Source organism: Pelophylax lessonae (genome assembly GCF_965119305.1).
Source record: "Pelophylax lessonae genome assembly, chromosome: 10".
Taxonomy (NCBI): Eukaryota; Metazoa; Chordata; class Amphibia; order Anura; family Ranidae; genus Pelophylax; species Pelophylax lessonae.
Window position 1 is genome coordinate 168308535 of NC_138777.1, and position 17500 is coordinate 168326034.

General features: G+C 44.6%; 1 protein-coding gene across 2 annotated transcripts in view; it reads left to right on the forward strand.

Moving 5' to 3' along the window:
• The first annotated feature begins 504 nt into the window (after positions 1 to 504).
• Positions 505 to 17500, forward strand: part of LOC309565812 (ribosomal protein S6 kinase alpha-4-like) — a 91222-nt gene continuing 74226 nt past the window's right edge. For both annotated transcript variants that reach the window (XM_082270817.1, XM_082270818.1), the window contains exon 1: positions 505 to 745. In XM_082270817.1, coding sequence (XP_082126943.1) covers positions 697 to 745 — 49 coding nt within the window. In that variant the 5' untranslated portion in view covers positions 505 to 696. The remainder of the gene's footprint in view (positions 746 to 17500) is intronic.

The window sequence follows — 17500 nt, forward strand, 5'->3', positions numbered from 1 at the left end:
ATTGTACTGTAATACACAGGATGTGTGCACTGACTTCATACCTGAACACTGAATACAGGTAATACTGGACTATAATACACAGGGTGTGTATACCGACCTCATACCTGAACACTGAATACAGGTAATACTGGACTATAATACACAGGGTGTGTGTGCTGACTTCATACCTGAACACTGAATACAGGTAATACTGGACTATAATACACAGGGTGTGTGCACTGACCTCATACCTGAACACTGAATACAGGACTGTCATCCCTGAACACTGATAATACTGTAATACACAGGGTGTATGTTGTAGCTGCACAGTGTGGTAAACATGTATTCTGTAAGACCCACAGGGACCTAGAGCCTGCACACTCCTCTCCCAGCCTCACATGACTACTGTCCCCCATGTCCCCAGTGTGTGTTGTCACCACTGGCTTCCTCCACCCCGCACACCCGCAGAAGGGTGAAGAAAACACATAGTAGCTACGACACACCCTCAGTGCTACACATTGCGACACACCCAATGCAGCACACACACACTACTGTATCACATTACAGTCTGACACACACATGGGAACACCCTACAGTGCGCACAGCCGTACAGGAAGTTCCACATTTCACTGTTGTGCCATTTTCCTCATAGCATAGCCCGGAGCCCGGGGCGGAGAGGAAAGAGCGGCGGACACCGGATCCCCAGCGACACCGGACATGGGAGAGCCGGACAGCTCCGACCCCAAGGCTCCCACACCAGTGCACGGTAACCGGACTCCTCCTATCGGAAAACACGGCGCACACTTGTAGCTTGTATCCTGTACGCTCCATATTACCGTCTATCCGGAGATTATTATTGTATAACAAGGCGGGCGGTGTGCTCAGTACACCGGGCCCTCACCCCCAAATACTGCCAGGGGGAGCCGTCTGTGTACCCACCGGCTACCTACCTCTATCTATCTAGAAATAGAACGCACAATAATCCCATATTATATTCACACAGGAAAATAGAAGACATAACCAATGTTTATACTGAGAAAATGCAGACATTTTCCAAAAATCGAAATGTCATTTTATAATTGATGGCAGCAACACATCTCAAAAAAGTTGGGACAGGGTCATGTTTACCGCGGGGACAGGGTCATGTTTACCATCAATTTGGGACAGGGTCATGTTTACCATCCCCTCTTTTTAACCACTTGACATCCAGGGGGTTTTACCCCCTTCATGACCAGGCCATTTTTTTTTTTGCTATTCGGCACTGCGCGGCTTTATCTGGCGATGGCGCGGTCACGCAACACTGTACGCAAACAAAATGTATGTCCTTTTTTCCCCCACAAATAGTTTTTTATGGTGATATGTGATCATCACTGGGTTTTTTATTTTCTTGTGAAATACATGAAAAAAAAGAGAGTAAATTTACCCCCGGAGGATTTTGCTGTCTTACGTCCAGGCCACTTTTTGCGATTCGGCACTGTGCGACTTTAACAGACAATTGCGCGGTCATGCAACACCATACCCAAACAAAATTTACGTCCTTTTTTCCCCACAAACAGAGCTTTCTTTTGGTTCTATTTGATCACCTGTGCGATTTTTTACTTTTTGCGCTATAAACAAAAAAAGAGCGACACTTTTGAAAAAAATAATATTTTTCACATTTTTTCATATGAAATTCCCCCCCAAAAAATGTAAAAATCAAAATTTTTTTATCATTTTAGGCCAATTTGTTTTCTGCTACATATTTTTGGTAAAAAAAATTGCAATAAGCGTATTTTGATTGGTTTGCGCAAAAGTTATTGTGTTTACTAACTAAGGGAAAGATTTCTGTCATTTTTGGTGTTTTTTTTTTTTAACGATTAATGTCGGCGATCTGCGATTTTTTTTCAGGACTGCGACATTGCGGCGGACAGATCGGACCCTTGACTGACATTTTTGACACTTTTGGGGGTACCAGTGACATTTCTACAGTAATCAGTGCTATAAATATGCACTGTTACTGTAAAAATTACACTGGCAGGGAAGGGGTTAATTTTTATTGGTGATCAAGGAGTTAATGTATGCCTGGTGCTTACTAACGTGTGTGGGGGGAGGGGACTATGTGACACAGGGACAGATCGCAGGTTCAGCTATGCTGAACCCTGCAATCCCACCCTGTCTGTCACTTAGGAGAGGGCGGACCTCCACACTCGATTCCCCGACGATTCCCGCTGTGACTGAATACAGCGGGAGCGAGCCTCCAGTGGCGCGCGCGCGCCGCCGAGAGATAGGAATGTCTGGCGACGTAGGTCTACGTCGTCAGACGTTATCGAGCCACTTTGACGCAGTAGCAGCTCAGTGAGCAGCGGTAAAGTGGTTAACAAAAAAAACAATATTTTTTACTTTCTCCTATAAAACATATCCCATAAAGAAATTCAAAATTTCTACATAATTTTAGTATTCTGCCACATATTTTTGTTTAAAAAAAATCCTAAAAAGTGTTCACTAATTGGATTGCTTGAAAGTTATAGCGTCTACAAACTGAGATATGTACTGGATTTTTAAATATTTATTTTTTTAAACTAGTAATGTTGGTGATCAGCGACTTATAGAAGTACTGTGATCTTGTAGCGGGCAATCTGACACTTTGTGGGAACGGACACTGACTTCTCCAGTGACATTTAACCCTGGTTCACACTGGATGCGACTTTGAAATGGTGCTACTTCACTTGAAGTAGCACGATCTCAAAACCACAGGTCAGTGCGACTTGCCTGACAGCTGTGCGACTTCATGCACAGATGTCTATGCAAGTCACACCTGAAATCGCAAAATATAGTGCAGGAACCTTTTTTTTCAAATCGGTGCGGTGCCCCAATGTCAGAGTCTATTCTGGTTAATAGGGTGTGAGTTGTCATGCAATTTAGTACTGTCAAATCGCATAACAAGTCACACCGGTGTGAACAGGGGCTAATACAGTGATTAGTGCTTATAATATACACTGACACTGCATTTATGACACTGGCTGGGAAGGGGTTAACATCTGGGGCAATCAAAGGGTTAGCTTTGTACCTAACATGTGTAAGGTCCCTTTCACACAGGGAGTCCGTTCAGATCTGCCTGTCCGTTTTTCAGGTGGATCTGAATGGATGCCCCATGCATCTCTATGGGGCATCGGATGTCAGCGGAGACATGTCTGCTGACATCCGATCCGTCAAAACCGGACGGATGGAAACCCTATTTTCCATCCATCTGGCAGATCAGATCAGATGAGAACGGACAGGCGGTCCGTTCTCATCAGATTCCCCCATAGAGATGCATGGGGACCTGACAGCTCTGTCTCTGCACACAGCGCAGAGACAGAGCTGCCATCCTCCTGCTCAGCGGGGGATCGGCGGATCGATCCCCTGCTGAGATAAACAGAGTCTGCCTGACGGACCGAACTGTGTGAAAGGGGCCTTAAGCGTTTACTGTGTGGTCCTTTTAGTAAGGGATGTTCTGGTTTTTATTTGCTGCTTTGCAGGGGGGAAAAAAGAGGCACATAGCCACTGTCAGCAGAGAGCCCTGTGTTGTTTACCTACACAGAGCTCTCTCATGTTACTCGCTCCATTGATCGACCGGTCCTGAGCATAAATCCTAACTTTTTTGGAATTGTATCTGTCTGTCTTGTCTGTCTTGTCTGTCTGTCTGTCTGTCTGTCTGTCTGTCTGTCTGTCTATCTATCTATCTATCTATCTATCTATCTATCTATCTATCTATCTATCTATCTATCTATCTATCTATCTATCATTATCTTTAGTTCTTTTTAATCTTTCCTGCCATCTCCCTGTTGCCCTTTAATTCTGAGCTCCAGGAATGATCTGCATTGTATAAGTACAATATTAATAGTCCATTGGCACAATGTATTCATTTACCTGAGAGACCATTGGGGAAGCCGACAATCACTGTAATATTCGGCGCTACTGAAGTGATAATCACAATTTTTCGGGTACTGCGGCCTCTCCTCTGCACACTGACCACAGGGGGTGGCAAATGAGGTTTAATGTTGATAAATGTAAAGTTATGCTCTTGGGGGCTAAGAATATGCATGCATCATACATACTAGGGGGGGGTTCAACTGGGGAATCAATGGTGGAGAAGGATCTGGGTGTTCTGGTAGATCCTAAGCTTAATAATAGCATGCAATGCCAAGCTGCGCTTTCGAAAGCAAGCAAAGTCCTTTCTTGTATTAACAGAGGCATGGACTCCAGAGAGAGAGATATTATTTTGCCCCCGTACAAAACATTAGTAAGGTCTCATCTGGATTATGCAGTTCAGTTTTGGGCACAAGTTCATAAAAAGGATATCAGGGAACTGGAGAAAGTGCAGAGAAGGGCAACCAAACTGATAAGAGGCATGGAGGAGCTCAGCTATAAGGGAACTGAATTTATTCTCTCTTGAGAAGAGGAGATTAAGGGGGATATGATACCATGTATAAATACATAAGGGGTCTATATAGTGAACTTGGTGTTGAGTTTTTCACTTTAAGATCATCACAGAGGACAAGGGGGGACTCTTTAGGTCTAGAGGAAAATACATTTCTTCTCCAAATACGGAAAGGTTTCTTCACAGTAAGAGCTGTGAAAATATGGAATAGACTCCCTCCAGAGGTGGTTCTGGCCAGCTTAGTAGATTGCTTTAAAAAAGGCCTGGATTCTTTCCTAAATATAAGCAAAAAACAAGAGAAGGGCGCACCGACCTAGTGCAATACCATAAAGTATTTATTGTAAAATTGTTAAAACCACATAATGCATTATACTCACAAGAGTACGCTATGTAAAAACAAAGATAAAAAGAGTTCCTTTGACTGTCCAGAGACCACAGGACCATGACCCTTAGTAAACCCTTAGTAATGACAGGCAAACTTGAAGGTGTCCATAGGGCTAACACGTTTCGAGGGAGAACCCTCTTCCTCAGAGCCAGATGACGCGGAGGAAGAGGGTTCTCCCTCGAAATGCGACAGCCGAAGGAACTCTTTTGGTTTTTGCTTTTACAAGGCGTACTCTATAATGCATGATGTGGTTTTAAACAATTTTGCAATAAATATTTTATGGTATTGCACTAGGTCGGTGCGCCCTTCTCTTGTTTTTGGCTTTCAGTTTGTGTGGATACCCATCATCCTGAGAGGGCAGCAAGATTTCCGATGCCAACAATATAGCCATTGCCTCTCTGGCCCATATGCAACATTTGAGCGCAGGAGACATTTACTTGTCTTTATTAAATATACATAATAGAACTGGATATTAACATTTACAGGGAAAGTTGATCCAGGGAATATCCGATTGCCTCCTGGGGGATCAGTAAGGATTTTTATGCATCATGCTTTGCTGTTTTTTTTTTTTTTTTTACCTTTCTCTGGATCAACTGTGGGCATAGGATCGTGTATTGTATATAGGATTTAATTTTTTTTCCCTTCTATTGGTTGAACTAGATGAAATTGTGTCTTTTTTCAACCAGACTAACTATGTAACCCTCCTCACTCAGCTCTGCCATCATTCATAAAATTCCTTGTATTTTTTTTTTCAATGCATACAAAGAGTTCTGTGATTGGATGAGGTGGAAATTGTGATGTCACCGTCCCTCCTTTCCAACTCATTCAATCAGGAAATGCCCTGCATGCGTTAAAAAAAGGCCAAGCGTGTTCTGTGAATAGGGCCAATGTCAAACAAGTGACCCTATGTGTGCGGAGGTGAAGAAGATTGGGGAGATCAGTGTAGTAATGCTGATCTCTGCAGTGATTGTCAGTTTGCAGAGCGGCCCATCAGGTATGAGATATGCATACTAATGTTGTGCCAAGCTGGGACAATGTAAGTATGCAGTACAGATAATTCATGGAGTTCAGTCCTGAGTGGGTGTTAACACTTGGAGGCAGTGTCCCAATCATGACATTGCTATGATTGGTTCTCAGAGCAATCACATGATCAGGATCCTGTCTCCCTGGCTTCATGGCTTCAGATCACTGTACGCGGAAGTGGTCAGTGTACCGGGGGTACTTTTTCGGCACAGAACTTCAGATACCCGCAAAAGCATATATGCCGCTTCGGGTTGTTAAAGTGTACCTGCTGTGCTGCCGCTTATATCCATTACAGCATCTGGAAGATGTTATATTCTTCTGATTCTCTGCAGTCCAGCTGGATTTTAACGTTAATTGCAACTTTTGCCGTTACATTTGAGAACCCACCAGTATGTGTTTATGTGTTCCCATCCGCACAGCATACAGTGGGGATCGAAAGTTTGGGCACCCCATGTAAAAATTTGTATTAATGTGCATAAAGAAGCCAAGGAAAGATAGAAAAATCTCCAAAAGGCATCAAATTACAGATTAGACATTCTTATAATATGTCAACAAAAGTTAGATTTTATTTCCATCATTGACACTTTCAAAATAACAGAAAACAAAAAAATATTGTCTGCAAAAGTTTGGGCACCCTGCAGAGTTAATATCTTGTACTGCCCCCTTTGGCAAGTATCACAGCTTGTAAACGCTTTTTGTAGCCAGCCAAGAGTCTTTCAATTCTTGTTTGAGGTATCTTTGCCCATTCTTCCTTACAAAAGTCTTCCAGTTCTTTGAGATTTCTGGGCTGTGTCACGCACTGCTCTTTTAAGGTCTATCCATAGATTTTCAATTATGTTGAGGTCAGGAGATTGTGAAGGCCATGGCAAAACCTTCAGTTTACTTCTCTTGATGTAATCCCTCGTGGATTTCGAGGTGTGTTTAGGATCATTATCCATTTGTAGAAGCCATCCTCTCTTTAACTTCAGCTTTTTCACAGATGGCATCAAGTTACCATCCAAAATTTGCTGGAATTTTATTCAATCCATTTTTCCTTCTACTCGTGAGATGTTCCCTGTGCCACTGGCTGCAATACAACCCCAAAGCATGATTGATCCACCCCCATGCTTAACAGTTGGACAGAGGTTCTTTTCATTAACCACTTACCGCCCGCCCGCCGTCATATGACGGCGGGACGGTGCGGCTATTATCCTGGGCGGACGTCATATGACGTCCGCCCATTCAAGCACGGCAGGCGCGCGATCGCGGGCGCGCCGCCGTGCACTGCCGGTGTCGGTGTGTCCCCGGGACACAGGCGGTCACCGGCAGGGGGGAAACAGCCAATAGGCATGGCTGTTTCCCACGTGATCGGCTGTGTTCCAATGACACAGCCGATCACAATGGAGGCGGCCGGGAGATGACCGCGCATGCGCGATCGGGAGCGCGCAGCGCGGTCATGTCGGTGGCACTGTGTTCCGTAGGAACACAGCTGTCACCGGCGGTAGTAAACAGTCACTGACAGTGACTGTTTACTATGTGATCGGCTGTGAATCCATTCACAGCCGATCACAAAATGTAAACACAGAGCAGTAACTGACTGTTACTAGCTCTTCTCTCCTCATACAGTTTCCAGTATGAGGGGAGAAGAGCTAGAAATAGTGAGTTACTGCTCTGTACACATGTACAAAGTAAAATCACACTAAAATCACAGTAATAAAGGTCCCCCCACACAGTCCTCAGCCCCCCCCAATGTCACCTGTCACCCAACAGTCACCTCATCAGTGCCCAGAAATTGACACCCATAACGTTCACATGTGAGCGCAGCGATCGCGGGCAAAATCACCGCGATTCTGCCCGCGATCCGGAAATCATTGCAAATTGCGGGACGCCTGTGCGTTGCCCGTGATTTGCAATAGCACCCCAAACGCTGTGCGATGTTGCCGCCATTTCCGCCTGCCGAATCGCAGTAACATCGCGCAAACATCGCATGACGCCCAAAAAAGTACAAGAGTTTCTTTGGGGCGTCATGCGTTGTTTGCGTGATGTTACCGCGATTCGGCAGGCGGAAATCGCAGCAACATCGCACAGCGGGCAACGCACAGGCGTCCCGCCATTTGCAATGATTTCTGGATCGCGGGCAGAATCGCAGTGATTCTGCCCGTGATCGCTACGCTCACATGTGAATGTAGCCTAAAGTTCACCGGTCACCAGAGACTGCCATCAGTACCGCCGTGCACCATCGCCCGTCACCTGTCACCCATCAGTGACCATCGCCCCGTCACCTGTCACCCCATCAATCACCGTCACCTGTCACCCCATCAGTCATCGTCATCTGTCACCCCATCAGTCATCGTAACCTGTCACCCCATCAGTCATCGTCACCTGTCACCCCATCAGTCACCGTCATCTGTCACCCTATCAATCATCGTCACTTGACACCCCATCAGTGATCGTCACTTGTCACCCCATCAATCATCGTCACATGTCACCCGGTCAGTGATTGTCATCTGTCACCTCATCAATCATCGTCACCTGTCACCTCATCAATCATCATCACCTGTCACCCCATCAGTCATCATCACCTGTCACCCCATCCGTCATCGTCACCTGTCACCCCATCAGTCATCGTCACCTGTCACCCCATCAGTCATCGTCACCTGTTTGCCATATACATGCAATCACTTACTGACCGCCTAACGACTATATGCGTCGGCCATTAAAAGCTAAATACTGGGGTTATGGCAGAAGATAGCCCCCATAACCCCGGTATTTTTTGAAACGGCGGGCGGTCGGCTTTCAGATAAGGGTGGTCCCAGTGGCGGATTCGCCGCGGAATTACCCTTACGGTGCAGGGGAAGAGGTGCCCCCCCCCCTCCTGCCGCGTCCCAGACGTTTTCCCAGCTTACCGGACCCGCCGGCAGCGGGGAAAATTATCCGGTCCCGGATCCTTAGAGACAGGAAGTCGAGTGAGGGCAAGATGGCCCTCACTCAACTCTATGGTCTTGGAGGACCGGAGCTACGTCAAAAGACGTTGCCTAGCAACCGGTTTAAAGGGCCGCCTTTTTTTTTTTGCTTTTTTTTTTTTCCTCTTTCAACAATTTTTTTTTTTTTTTTCTTTTTTAGTATAGTTGTGAGGTGTGAGGTCTTTTTGACCCCAGATCTCACAATAAAGAGGACCTGTCATGCCTATTTCTATTACAAGGGATGTTTACATTCCTTGTAATAGGAATAAAAATTATCAAAACATTTTTTTTTTTTAAACTGTGTAAAAATAAAAAAATAATAAATAAAATAAATAGGAAAAAAAAAAAAAAAAAAAAATTAAAGCGCCCTGTCCCCGTTAGCTCGCGCGCAGAAGCAAACGCATACGCAAGTCCCGCCCACATATGTAAACGGTGTTCAAACCATACATGTGAGGTATCGCCGCGATCGTTAGAGCGAGAGCAATAATTTAAGCCCTAGACCTCTTCTGTAACTCTAAGCTAGTAATCTGCAGAAATTTTTAAAATGTTGCCTATGGGGATTTTTAAGTACCAATGTTTGGCGCCATTCTGTGAGCATGCGCAATTTTGAAGCATGACATGTTGGGTATCTAATTACTCGGCGTAACATTATCGTTCACATTATGGAAAAAAAATTTGCTAAATTTACTGTTTTCTTATTTTTTAGATCAAAAAAGTGATTTTTTTTCAAAAAAATCGCATTTGGAAGACTGCTGCGCAAATATGGTGTGATAAAAAATATTGCAACGATCTCCATTTTATTCTCTAGGGTCTCTGCTAAAAAAAAATATATAATGTTTGGGGGTTCCAAGTAGTTTTCTAGCAAAAAAATGATTTTAGCTTGTAAACACCAAGTGTCAAAAATAGGCCCAGTCTTAAAGTGGATAAATGGACAACTTTGTGTAAAGCGCTACTTGGATGTTAGGCCTATGTATGTGGCCAGGCTGTGAAAAAGTGTTACATATGTGGTATCGCCATACTCAGGAGGAATAGCAGAATGTATTTTGGGGTGCAATTTTTGCTATGTACATGCTATGTGTTAGAAATATTGCATAAATGGACAGCTTTGTGTAAAAAAAAATGTGTTTTCATTTTCTTTCCACATTTTCCAAAAACTTGTGGAAAAAAATGACATATTCAAAAGACTCATTATGCCTCAAAAATTATACGTTGGGGTGTTTGCTTTCCAAAATGGGGTCATTTTATAGGGGTTTCCATTGTCCTGGTGCTCCAGGGCCTTCAAAAGTACGATAGGTTGTCAGGAAATTATATGTGAAATTTGTGCTCCTAGAATGCCGGACGGTGCTGGTTGGATGTTAGGCCTCTGTATGTGGCCAGGCTGTGAAAAAGTCTCACACATGTGGTATCGCCATACTCAGAAGGAGTAGTAGAATGTGTTTTGGGGTGTAGTTGCAAGTATACATGTGCTGTGTGAGAGAAATAACCTGTTAATACGGCAATTTGTAAAAAAAAATAAAATAAAAAAAAAAATCTTCATTTTGCAAAGCATTGTGGGAAAAAATTACAACTTCAAAAAACTCACCATGCCCCTTATTAAATACCTTGGAATGTCTACTTTCCAAAAAGGGGTCATTTGGGGGGTATTTGTACTTTCCTGACTTTTTAGTGTCTCAAGAAATGAGATAGGCCTTCAGTACATCAGGTGTGATCAAGTGTGATCAATTTTCAATGATTCGCACCATAGCTTGTGGACTCTATAACTTTCACAAAGACCAAATAATATACACTTACTTGGGTTATTTTTACCAAAGATAAGTAGCAGTATAAATTTTGGCCAAAATTTGTGAAGAAAAATTACTAATTTGCAAAATTTTATGACAGAAACAAAGAAAAATGCGTTTTTTCACAATATTTTCAGTCTTTTTTTATTTATAGCACAAAAAATAAAAAACCCAGTAGTGATTAAATACCATCAAAAGAAAGCTCTATTTGTGTGAAAAAAAGGACACAATTTTTGAATGGGTACAGTGTTGCATGACTGAGTAATTCTCAGTCAAAGTGTGAGAGCGCTGAAAGCTGAAAATCGGTCTGGGCAGGAAGGGGGTGAAAGTGCACTGTAGGTAAGTGGTTAAATTCTGTGTCCCTTCTTCTCCAAACGTACCTTTGCTCATTCCGGCCAAAAAGTTTAATTTTAACCTCATCGGTCCACAGAACTTGTTTCCAAAATGCATCAGGCTTGTCTATATGTTCATTTGCAAAGTTCAAACACTGATTTTTGTGATGAGGACGTAGAAGAGGTTTTCTTCTGATGACTCTTCCATGAAGACCATATTTGTACAAGTATCTCTTTATAGTGGAATAGTGTACCACAACTCCAGGGTCTGCCAGATCTTTCTGGAGGGATCGTGCAGTCAAACGTGGGTTTTGAATTGGTTTTCTCACAATCCTGCGAGCTGTTCTGTCTGATATTTTTCTTGGTCTTCCAGATCTTGCTTTAACTTCCACTGTTCCTGATGACTGCCATTTCTTAATTACATTCCGAACAGAGGATATTGACATCTGAAAACGCTTTGCTATCTTCTTATAGCCTTCTCCAGCTTTGTGAGCGTCAACTATTTTCAGTTTCAGTTTTCTAGACAACTGCTTAGAAGATCCCATGGTGCTGATTGTTGGGGCAAGGTCAGATAAGTCTGGGCATTTAAAGCCTTTGAGATTGACATCACCTGGTCTTCCCAGACGATGATTGAGAACAATCCATGACACTGGCAGGTCTCAGCCTTGCAAAGGGGGCAGTGCATGCTATAAATTCTGCAGGGTGCCCAAACTTTTGCAGAAGCCATTTTTTTGTTTTCTGTAATTTTGAAAGTGTCAATGATGGAAATAAAATCTAACTTTTGTTGACATATAATAAAAATGTCTAATCTGTAATTAGATGCCTTTTGGAGATTTTTCCATCTTTCCTTGGCTTCTTTATGCAACATTAATACAAATTTTTACCTGGGGTGCCCAAACTTTCGATCCCCACTGTAGCTAAAAATAATTGATAAAAAAAAAAAAATCTCAGATTATTTTAAATGCTTGTTAATAACAATGAACTACCCAAGCCTTGAGATCTTTACAGCTGAAACGCATGAAACAAACAATATCTTGACAGTTGCTTTCTAAAAATAAAATACCTCTATGTCTGGGTTCACACTGGGGTGGCTTTAAAGTCGCCCGACTCTGAAGCCGCCCCATGCATCGCAATTTTAGCGGGGCTTGCATACGACTTCTTTAATAGAAGTCAGTGCAAGTTGCCTCCAAAGTAGTGCAGGAACCTTTTTCTAAGTTGGAGTTGCTCCGATTAGAACGGTTCCATTGCACTGAATGGAGCGCAACTTGTCAGGCGGCTAATAAAAATCGCACAGGTGATCAAATACCACTAAGCTCTATTTGTGGGGAAAAAAGGACATCAATTTTATTTGGGTACAGCGTTGCACGACCACGCAGTTGTCCGTTAAAGTAACGCAGTGCCGAATCACAAAATAGGGCCTGGCCATTAAGCAGGAAAATCTTCTGGTCCAGAAGTGGTTAATAGATTTGGTTTTAAGTTATGCTGTGTGAATGGGAATATGTAAGGTCTCATTAAAGCGGAGTTCCGGGCACAAAATCGATCTTTTTTTTTTTGTGCCCGTCCGCTAGTTCCCCTTCACCTGTAAAGGAATTGGATAGTTAGGTTTTTTTTTTTTTTTACACTCACCTTGTAATTGAAGATCGAAAATACTCACCTCAGAGTACTTCCTCCCTCAGCGCCGCGGCTCCGCCGTCACTTCCTGTCTTGCGATGATTCCTGGGAGCTGAACGTCATAGCTCCCAGGAATCAATGCGACGACACCGGCCCCGCTCGTCACTTCCTGGGCGATGCCGCATTCCCCTGCTAAACAGCTTCTGGGCATGCCAGAAGCTGTGGAGGAATGCGGCGCCGCCCCGGAAGTGACGAGAGGGGCCGGTGCAGGCGCATTCTGGGAGAAGAGGACGCGGAAGAAGACGCAGAAGAGGATCGTGCCGGCTTCAGCTGCCCACAAGAGAGATGGCAACGCTGTGGAAGAAATTTTATAAGTGAGTATTTCATCTTGCAGGTAAGTGCGAACCGGGACAGATCAGAGGCTAGCCATTGTGGAATGTACTAGCCCTGACTGTCCCGGGGGTATGTTTATTGAAAAATGACTTCTGTGCCCGGAACTCCACTTTAATGTGGCCAATTTGGACCAAACACCGCCAAGAATCAGCCTAAATCTTCAACAGGTATTCACAGGTTTGTGGAACAGCCCCAGCCAGCAGCCTGTACAGGCTCTGCCGCTGTTTGCATGTAACATCAGGTAGTTAGGGACAGATTAGCAGCCCTGGATGTAGACTGTTTGCGTTCAGAGCCATTCTTCTGTTTTTATTCCCATTTACCTACTCTGGTAAAAGACATGTCCGCTGACACCCGCTGCCATCCGCATCCAATCCTGTCCATGAAATCCGGATGGATGGAAACCCTATTTTCCATCCGTCCAGGGGATCGGATCGGATGAGAGCGGACAGGCGGTCCGTCTTTATCCGATTCCCCTATAGAGATGCATGGGGCTCTGACACCACCCTCTCCGCACACAGAGCGGAGAGGAAGCTGTCATCCGCCTGCTCAGCAGGGATCTGAGTATCTATCCCCCCGCTGAGCAGCAGAGACGGACCTTGTGAAATAATCCCACCTGTGAATTCCTGCTAATTTTTAATGGTGTATGGCCCAAATTGGCCATGTGGAAAAGGCCTAACCGTAGATATTATTCACATTTTGTGGCAAAAGTGAAAAAATACTTTAAAGGATAACTCCACTTTTGTGGGGGGAAAAAAATAGCAAAGAAAGAAAAAAACAATAGTGTATATCAGGGGTGTAAAACTCAATTTAATCGCGGGCTGCATCAGCATTATGATTGCCCTCAAAAGGGCCAGTTGTATCTGTAGGACTAGATCTCCAGAGCATCCCCTACCCTTACAAAGGATGTCAAGAGCCTCTCCACCATCAGAAGTTGAGTCCCTCACCCTCCCTTACATCACCCCTTATCTTATGCTGCTGCTGGGAAGAAGCTGTAGGCATTGCTGGAAAGCAAAAAGTACAGGGTCTAGAGGAGGAGCAGAGCAGGGCTGGAGCTCTCCTGCAGCTGCAGGAGAGGTGCGAGGGCCACATGAAATGGCCTGGAGGGCCGGATTCGGCCCGCGGGCCTTGTGTTTGACACATGTGGCGTGTATAATTGCAACAAGTCATATTGTAATTCAATTTTATTTAAAATGACCTTTCCTTTTCAATCTGTAGCCGCTGTAATTTTCTGAAAATGCAGTGCAATATGGCCACTTGTAGTTGTTCTGTACACAGAATGTGTACTGACCACACCCCCCAGAAACGTAATTTCCTGCTTGTGTGATTGGCTCACCAATTTCCCCAGAAGTCTGCCTAAGATACAAGTCAGATTTCTGGCATCCCCTGCAACAAAAATGTCATTTTTGGTGAGATACTCCCAATAGGAACGCGTCTAAAGGGATGCAGGCCCAGCAGATTTCCTCATTAGTGCTATGCAGGTGCACAGCTGATTAATAATTATGAAACCACTCCCATTAGACCCACTCTGCACAGAGGAACAAACAGTGATTTCTTCAGAATAACAAAAGATAGGAATCTGCAATTAAGATTGTTATAATCCTTGTAATGTACAAAGATCATCCAGAGGGAAATTTTTTTTCTCAACAAAAGTGGAGTTACGCTTTAAGAGCTCTTTCACACGGTCCGCCTCCGTAGGCGGATCCGTGCTGCTCAGCGGGGATCGATCCGCCCGCGTGAAAGCGCCCTAAGTCTGTTGCCAGTAAAATGATTTATTGAGGTTTTGCATGTAGTACAGGTCAAGGTAAAAGAATACATACAAAGGCACTACAGTGAGGGTATGCAGTGAAATAGATTTACAAGTCTAGGTTTTCCCAAACATTACACGCATACCATCCCAAAATAATAAAGAAAGGGGGGCGGGGGAGGGAAGGATGGGGAAGGAGCAGGGAGGTTGAGAAGGCAGAAGGGCAGAAAGGGCAGAGATTTTTTCCTATTGCTGGGAAGCCCCTCCCCATTTATTCTGGGAATGTTGGTAGCTAAGCTGATGTGTCTGTATGTCTGTACTGTGTTGAGACATGGGGGCTTATTTATAGAAACTGGAGAAACGAAAACACGTACAATATTGTTGTTGCTAGCCACAGGAGCCAATCAGAACGCAGGAACTCAGAAACTCACCAACAGTGGCTCTAAAGAGATGTAAGAAACTGTCAGATGGCTGAATTTTCCAGCACCTACCAAAAACTGAAATATTCATTTTTAGTGGACTGATCCTTTAAACTGCACCTCTGGTGTTGCCATTCATGTTCTTCAAGCTGCTGTGATATTGCTGGAGGGATTATTGCTTCAGTGGGACACGGCCCCAGCTACTGAGCTCACATATCTGCTCCAAGGGTAATGACCCCTGCTGTTCAACATTATTCCTATAACAAAGGGGTTATCTATTTCAATTTCAATACCCTCTTAACCTACTCATTTAATTACCCTTTTAACCCAGTGATTTGTACTTTGCTACTTGGATAGCTCCTATAGAAGCATTGTACATGATCCGTCCTGGCTCCTTCCTGATGAACAGTAATAGAAAATCAGTGAGGAGGTCATGTGATAGCCTAGATGTGTCTTCCGTAGAGAAGTGAAAGCTAGCTCTGGCTGGTGTTACAGAATGTACTAAAGCCGGCCATATATTTATCAAATGAGTCTGCTTCAGCAGGGACAGGCTGAATTTTGATTAGTATGTGGCAGTCCCTGCTCAACACAAGTCGATCGTTTGATCAACTTCTGTTGGAAACATTTTCTTGATCAGCTGCTGCAGACGTTGTCTTGGCATGGGGGGATTGCTACATTAGGGTGACCAGACGTGCCCGGATTGAGGACACTGTCCCCGGTTCAAGTCTGTCCCCGGTTTTGTCCCCGGATTCAGGGCCGGATTAACGTAGACAAGGCAACCCATGCTGGCTGAGAAACAGCCTGGTGGCTCAGATGCAGACGCCCCCTGCTGGACGATCTCACTGCCGCTCCTGCTGCTGTTCAGTGGAAGAGAGCCAGAGCCAAAAATTGACTGTATAGAGAGGGCTGAGACCAGGAGGTGAGCAGATATGGTGGGGGTCTGTTTGTACACTGGTGAGGACAGTGGGGGAGAAAGGGTCAGACTGATGCAGCTGCATGGAGATGGAGAGTTTAGCTGTTGTGGGGGAAGGGCTATGAGGTGGCTGCAGAGATAATCAGTGAGAGAAGGGTGCAGAGGTGAGCATGGATGTGGGGGCAGAAATGTCCTCTGTGCATAGCAAACCTCTGAACCCTGTACTCTATGCCTAACACCCCCCTGTATATTATGTAGTCTTGTGCCCAGTGCTCTGTGTATTATGCAGTCATGTGCCCAGCGCTCTGTGTATTATGCAGTCATGTGCCCAGCGCTCTGTGTATTATGCAGTCCTGTGCCCAGCGCTCTGTGTATAATGCAGTCATGTGCCCAGCGCTCTGTGTATTATCTAGTCCTGCGCCCAGCGCTCTGTGTATTATCTAGTCCTGTGCCTGGCGCTCTGTGTATTATGTAGTCCTGTGCCCAGCGCTCTGTGTATTATCTAGTCCTGTGCCCAGCGCTCTGTGTATTATCTAGTCCTGTGCCCAACACTCTGTGTAATATGTAGTCCTGTGCCCAGCGCTCTGTGTATTATGCAGTCCTGTACCCAGCGCTCTGTGTATTATGTAGTCCTGTGCCCAGTGCACTGTGTATTGTCTAGTCCTGTGCCCAAACCTCTGTGTATTATGCAGCCCTGTACCCAGCGCTCTGTGTATTATCTAGTCCTGTGCCCAGCGCTCAGTGTATTATGCAGTCCTGTGCCATTTGCCAATAAAAAAAAGAAAAAATATTTCCCTGGATTTCATTTAAAAATATGGTCACCTTATCCTACATCCACCTTGTTTCTGTGGAAGGAGGAATCTGTGTGATTTTTTTCTCATGCCCAGCTAAGCACAAGACCTAATTTTCCGATGCTTATATGTGTAGTGCTGCTCTAAGCAAAAAGGAAGTTATATATTGTCCCGCTGGTGCTGAGTAATGAAATATCACCATCCAGTAGTGTGTAGTATGTAGCTACTTTCCCAGTCCAGTCTGGGTTTACATGTGTGAGATGGCCTCAGCCTAAGTCCCAGTTCACACTGGGGAAACTTGTCAGGCGACTTAGCCACCTAACAAGTTGTGCTCAATTCGGTTCAATGGAACCGTTCTAATCGGAGCAACTCAAATCGCTCTGACTTAGAAAAAGGTTCCTGCACTATTTGGGGGGTGACTTGCATGGACTTCTATTAAAGAAGTCATTTGCAAGCCCCGCATGGGGCGGCTTCAGAGTCGGGCGACTTTGAAGCCACCCCAGTGTGAACCGAGCCTAACACTACTCCACAAGCCCCGCCCTTTGACCTCACCCACCAGCTTGCAAAGGAGATCTTTGATAATGCCCAAGTGGGATGGTGAAACGCGTCGACGTACTTCCGGTGCTGCAGAGTCTGACGCCACTTCCTGGTTTCTGTAGAACGCACGCGGATGCGGCGTTCCCGGTACTAATCTCCTTTGCAAGCGGTATTGTTCCTCATCTATACTTCAGATATCCTATTACATTGTAAGTGGATTTTAATGCGGGAATAAATATTACTTAAAATGG